General features: G+C 35.7%; 1 protein-coding gene across 1 annotated transcript in view; it reads left to right on the top strand.

Moving 5' to 3' along the window:
- The first annotated feature begins 1,339 nt into the window (after positions 1-1,339).
- Positions 1,340-6,307, top strand: part of STXBP6 (syntaxin binding protein 6) — a 174,637-nt gene continuing 169,669 nt past the window's right edge. Inside the window, exon 1 of the mRNA XM_008054689.2 lies at positions 1,340-1,523. Coding sequence (XP_008052880.2) covers positions 1,370-1,523 — 154 coding nt within the window. The 5' untranslated portion in view covers positions 1,340-1,369. The remainder of the gene's footprint in view (positions 1,524-6,307) is intronic.

The following is a 6,307-nucleotide window of genomic DNA, read 5'->3' as shown; positions in this document are numbered from 1 at the left end:
CTGGAGAATAGAGACCATATCTTAATTATTTCTTGTATCTCTATTACTGAGCATAGAGGTGGCACATGGTGTTTTTTTTTAACCAATTGGCTCAATTTTACAACAGTCTGATCTGCTTTTTGAGTTGCTGTTACTATATATAGCAGTGCTGTTGATCCACATGCAGGATCTCTGAATACTCTGCACAACCTCTATGACCAACTCATGGACCTTCTCTCCACCTTTAATTCTGTTTTTAAAATCTCCCTCAGTAAATATTGGTTAGTGATTAAGGCATAGATTATATATGACTAGAATGATTGACTAGAGAAATGTTTACTCAAGTTGCTGTTGAGCTTTTTGGGTGACAGGGTTAATATTCAGATTGACTTTGTACATAATAGATGCAAATAAGCAGAGCTAAGACCATTATAGAAATACAGCTTTTAGAAAACTAAATATAACATGGGAACTGTGTATGTGTAAGTTTGGTTTTTTTGTTGTTGGTTGTTTTTTTGTTTTTGTTTTTGTTTTTGTTTTTTTTTTTGGTGGGGGGAGTGGCAGGCAACTCACTATGAGTCAGCAACATACTGCTTTATTTTCTTAATTATTGGGCACCCACTGCCAGTTAACCACAGGGGCATAACATGTGGGAACTACTGGGTAATATTTTCAAAATACTTAGCATTAGTCAGATACTTTTTTGGGATTCTGTGTCCACTTTGGCTGTAGGAAAATCTGGAGTTGTTTGTCAAGGGTGCAGAGCATGACAGCTAGATGTAGAAGATCACTGGAAAGTAGAGCCCTTCGACAGAGTTAATACATAAGAATTTATTACTTAGCCTGATCAGAGGCAGCAGAAGAGTATTACTTCAGTGGCCTTCTGTTACATGTATTGTTATTATATAGAAAATGATATCATTATTTTCACTATGAATAGAATTAGGGAAATGGATTTACATTAGAGTTAAAGGAGGTTTTGAAGGAGCATAAAGAACTTCTTGACTTTAAGGATTGTAGGACAGTGAAAAAACTTCTCAAGTGGAAGTGTGAAATAGTGTTTCTTACAGAACTGGTATAGGGTTGCCAGGGAGAGTTAGCAAAATTTCTAGATCCCATATTGTGCTGCTCATCTCCTATTGTGCTTGGAGATAAGTATTTTCTTTTTGTTTATATTTTTCACAGTTATTATAAATATGAAGACTGCTTTTTAATGTTTCCATAATGGATTTAAGCAAGTAAGAGGTGTGATTGAAAATTGACAATTATTTCACCTGCAAATTCACTTGCTGCTGGTCTTGTATGAGCCCTTAGAGTATTGTCAATTCCAACTTTCCTTTTCTTTTTCTTCTTTAGAAAATTCACTGTGTGCCCTCCTCGCTTGTACACAATGAGTGCCAAATCTGCCATCAGCAAGGAAATTTTTGCGCCTCTTGATGAAAGGATGCTGGGAGCTGTCCAAGTCAAAAGGAGGACAAAGAAAAAGATTCCTTTCTTGGCAACTGGGGGTCAAGGCGAATATTTAACTTATATCTGCTTGTCAGGTAATGAAACCAGATATTAATATTATTAAAACAACTTCTATTTTAAAACAGCTAATTCTAGCTGGGCTCGGTGGCCCAGCCTGTAATCCTAGCACTTTGGGAAGCTGAGGTGAGTGGATTACCTGAGCCCACGGGTTCGAGACCAGCCCGGGCAACTTGGAGAGACCTCATCTCTACAATAAGTCAAAAATTAGCTGGGCATGGTAGCGCACGCCTGTAGTTCCAGCTACTTGGAAGGCTGAGGCGGAAGGATCGCCGGAGCCCAGCAGGTTGAGGCTGTGGTGACCGGGAGCAGCCACTGCACTCCAGTCTGGGTGACAGAGTGAGACTCCAACTAAAAAAAATAAAAATAAAAAAAATAAAATAAAACAGCTAATTCTGAGGTGTCCAAGAAGGTCACAATATTCACAGGTTTTGTAGCTGTCTGCTCACTACTCCTTTTCCCTGTTTCTGTGTTGTTTTCCTCTGATCTTCTTTACTGGTGGCACCTCTGTTTTTGAGGTTGCCATGTATCAGAAAGGTAGTAAAGTTCAATTGTAAAGTATTTTCAATTCATTAAGAGTTTCTGTAAAGGGTCTGGCAGACACGTTTGTTTGTCCATACTTGCCTTCACTGGGACACTGACAGAAAGTGGGCTATGCTCTGATATTTTTGTTGGAATAATTCCTATTTGGATAATTGTTATTACTAACAGCCTGACTTTCATTGGCTTTCTTTTCATAGTCAGTTGCCTATAATCAGTAATCACTTGTCTCAAGATAAACATTGGCACCTTATGGAATGTGAGAAAGTCAATTCAGTTCCTAAGTCATTGCTTTGCCTGACAGCCATTGTCTTGGCAACAAGAGACATCTGTTTTATTAAACTTAGAATCTTGTTGGATTTTTTCTCTTTCTGTGATTGTAGAAGATCTGTGGGATTTACAGTGGATTCATATTAGGATTTTTGAAATAAAATTTGGATAAATTTCCCATAGAATTATGGGTGATGCTAATCTGAACATCTGGGGCTTTTGTAATATTGCTGATAATATTTCTTGTAATGGGGTGATGGAAAATATAAGCTTATCTTAATTTATCTCTTTTTAAAAATTTCCTTCAATTGTGGTTTGGAAACAAAACTTTAGTTTTTTGGGCCTATTCAAGAAAAAATAAGCCTCTGATCATTTAAGTTTATCAGAATTTATTGTAGGATAAAAAGTATCTTTTTGCCAGAAAGAACATTTAAATTTAAAAGACTGTACCTTAGATTAAAATGAAATAAGAATATGACACTTTGGTAAGAATGACTTTTCAATGGTTAGAAGAAAGCTTTTATTTAAATAAGTGTGAGAGAATTGACCTTGAAACATCGATCTCTTTCTCTTATTCCCAAATAAAAATTAGGTTAATAAGATTTGGTTATTGTTAGAAGATATTTGTATTTCTTTAGTGTGCTAAGCAGTGCCTGGCATATAATAGGGACTCAATTAACATCCAGTGACTAAGTGAAAGAAAGACATAACGTTTCCTAATGCCTTCCTAGTAGTTTGTTAATGAAATTCATGTCTTAAAAATGTTTTCAATGGGTTGTCTCTACAGTAAATAAAAAAATTAGCTGGGCATGGTGGCGCTTGCCTGTAGTTCCAGCTACTTGGAAGGCTGAGGTGGAAGGATCCTCCTGAGCCCAGCAGGTCAAGGCTGCAGTGGCTGGGAGCATGCTACTGTACTCCAACCTGGGCAACGGAATGAGACTCCAACTCAAAAAAATATATATTTTTTTTTGAATGAAAAATCACACCTATCAGGTACAGTACACACGAGTAGGAGTAGTGGGTACACTTAAAGCCCAGACTTGTTTGCTACTATACAATGCAACCATGTAACCAAAAACTATCTGTACCCCTTAAGTTACTGAAATAAATGAAAAATATTTTCATATTCTTAAATTTAGATTCTAGAGTTCTGTTTACACAAATAATTAATAGAATACGTTGTAGTAAATTTTTGTGTTTGGGCTGAGCACAGACACATAGTGATTCTAGTTTTTTTGGTTTCTATTCTCTCAATATTTCATTGAGATTTCTTATAGACAAGTAGTTGAAAGAAAGCTAGTTGATCCAGAAGTAACTTGAGTTTTGCCTACTACGTGCCTATAATTGAAAGAGGATAGCTTTATTTGCATTTTAAGCATATGCTGTTGTCTGATCATGAAGTCTACAAGAGTGATACAGGGACTCTAACAACCTTATCTCAGTGACAAGAGTGATACAGGGACTCTAACAACCTTATCTCAGTAAAATAGCATAACCATTTCCCCTGCCATAGAAGATAGTGACCTGGGACTTACTGGATAGCTGCATTACCTTTACCAAGACCTTCAGGTTTAAAATCTGAAACTATGAGAAATGCTTTTTTGTTGCATTCTAATGGAGGAAAATATTTTGTTCTGAAAGTCTTTATTATTTTCATGGTTTTGAATTTTGAGAGGCTAGATTGATAAAGTAGAGCTTACATTTAAGCAGACAGTTTAGTGAAAATTGGTACAGGAGAAGGCCAGGCAACTTTGACACCAAAGATTTTTGCAGTTTGATTTTTCTTATGAGTGACAAAGTAGTAGCCACTCTTATTTTCTAACTTAAGTAAAACTTAGAGGCATATCAATCAGTAAAGTCTCTGTTAAGGTATTGTTTTAATTAACAATTAATTAGTCAAATGTTTATCACGCACTTTTTCGGTGCTGAATGTCCTAGGTTCTGAGAGTACAGCTATGAGAAAAATTCATACAGCTTGCCTAATTTGGTGAGGAAGAAGCAATAGACATTAATAAGCTACTCACTAAAATAAGCCTAATTATAAACTGTGAAAGGTTAAAAAGGAAATATGCAGTGATGTGAATGCATGTGTAAGGAGAATTTGGCCTGTTTGGGAGAGCCAAGGGTGTCAAGAAAAGTAGGGCTTCACTGGTTTTGAAAAGAGGATTGTGTGGGTGAGAGGGCATTTCATGCAGGGAAATGGCAGCTTCATTAAAAGACTAAGGAGGATTTTGAGTTTCTCCTTTTCTCCTATTCAGTTTAGGGATGACCTCTTTGTAGCTCAACTCACATAAGAGGCTGTAAAGTGAAAGCAGAGCCCTGGAATGACAGTCTTCTTCCTGCTATTAGTGTGAACTGCCTACGCTTTCTGGGAGGCCAGGCCCTTCAACTATTGTGGTTTGGTTGATGAAAACCAGCTATTCATTTTGAACAGGCAAACTTTGTCCAAATTAGGGCAATGTCTGCAAATAATTTTTAACTACTCTTCAAGCAGCATGAAGCATTAATTTAAAAAAAAATTAGGGAAGGAGAAGTATCATGACTTTAGACACACACACACACACACACACACACACACGCACACCCCAATATCTTTAACTAATTTTCCCCCAGTTTCTAATGCAGTTTATAGCCTGATAGTTAGAGGTCTGTGATCATAAAACTCATTATTTTCAAAGTAGTTTATATATCTTCTGGAAGTATTAATAAGAGGTGTAGAAATGGGGGAATAAGATGATCTTTCTTGAGTTATTTTGCTGCAATTTTGTAAGGAGGAAAATAATCTCTCCAGTTCATTCATGGTGTCTTGGGATAGGATTTGAGCATTTCTCATTGAACTCTCCGATTGACTTCTTGGATGGTATACAAAGCTCTTATGTACTGGGATGCCTTTGTGATTCACATTCTTAAAGCAGTGATTTCCACTTTTTCTTTTCAGCAATGACTAAAATTAAAAATACTGACAATACCAAGTGTTAACAAGCACGAGGAGCAATTTGAGCTCTTATACTTTGCTGAAGGGAATGTAAAAATGATATCTTTACTTTGATAAACAATTTGGCAGTTTTTATAAAGTCAAATACACACTACATTCCTATGCATATACTAAAAAAATGAAAACATAGGTCTACATAAAGACATGTACACAGAGGCCACAACAGTATTATTCATAATAGCCACAAATAAAAAATAAATGTCCAACTACATGTTGGATGAATAAACAAATTACTTTCTATGGTTGCATTATAATATAATCTAGCAATAAAAATTAATGAGTTACCAATATATGCAGCAACGTGCATGAATCTTAAAAGCATTATATTGTGTGAAAAAAACAGGCAGAGAAAACTATATAATATGTGATTCTATTTATATGAAATTTGAGAATAGACAAAACTAAGCTGTAGTAAAAGGATTGACTGAGAAGAAGCCTGAGGGGAATTTTTGCAGTGATATTAACTGTTTTGTTTGTTGATTGTGGTGGTAATTACATTTTTTACAGGTCACGAAACTGCACACTTAAATGGATGCATTTTATTATATGTAAATATATCTTAGTGAACTTGATTTTTTTTAAAGAAATGTTTACAGAGTCTACCTCATAAGGTGAACAGAAACTAGCCCTCTTCTTTATGAGTATGAGAAGTTATTCCAGAAGGCCCTTTGAACATTCAGTTGTGTATCATGTTAACCTATGCTTGCATCTATATATAAATCTTTATTTTGTGCTCTTTTAATTCTTGCTTATGCACATGGAATAGGTTGCTTAAGGGCTGAAGTTGATATATATAAGTTCCTCATAGTACCTGGCATGTTGCTGGATATAGACACAATAGATGCTGTTTGAATTTGTGGCTTACTACATACCTGTTTATAGTATAGATTTTATTTATAACTTAGAACTGTTAACACATCCAAAGTATAAGGCAGGCCCCACCCAACAACAATTTCTACAATCAGTTGTTCCCTCTATGGAATTTGGGTCTATAAA

This window comes from Carlito syrichta, unplaced genomic scaffold (genome assembly GCF_000164805.1).
Source record: "Carlito syrichta isolate Samal-C Ts95f unplaced genomic scaffold, Tarsius_syrichta-2.0.1 Scaffold297942, whole genome shotgun sequence".
NCBI classification, from domain to species: domain Eukaryota; kingdom Metazoa; phylum Chordata; class Mammalia; order Primates; family Tarsiidae; genus Carlito; species Carlito syrichta.
This window is presented reverse-complemented; position numbering and strand designations above follow the sequence as displayed.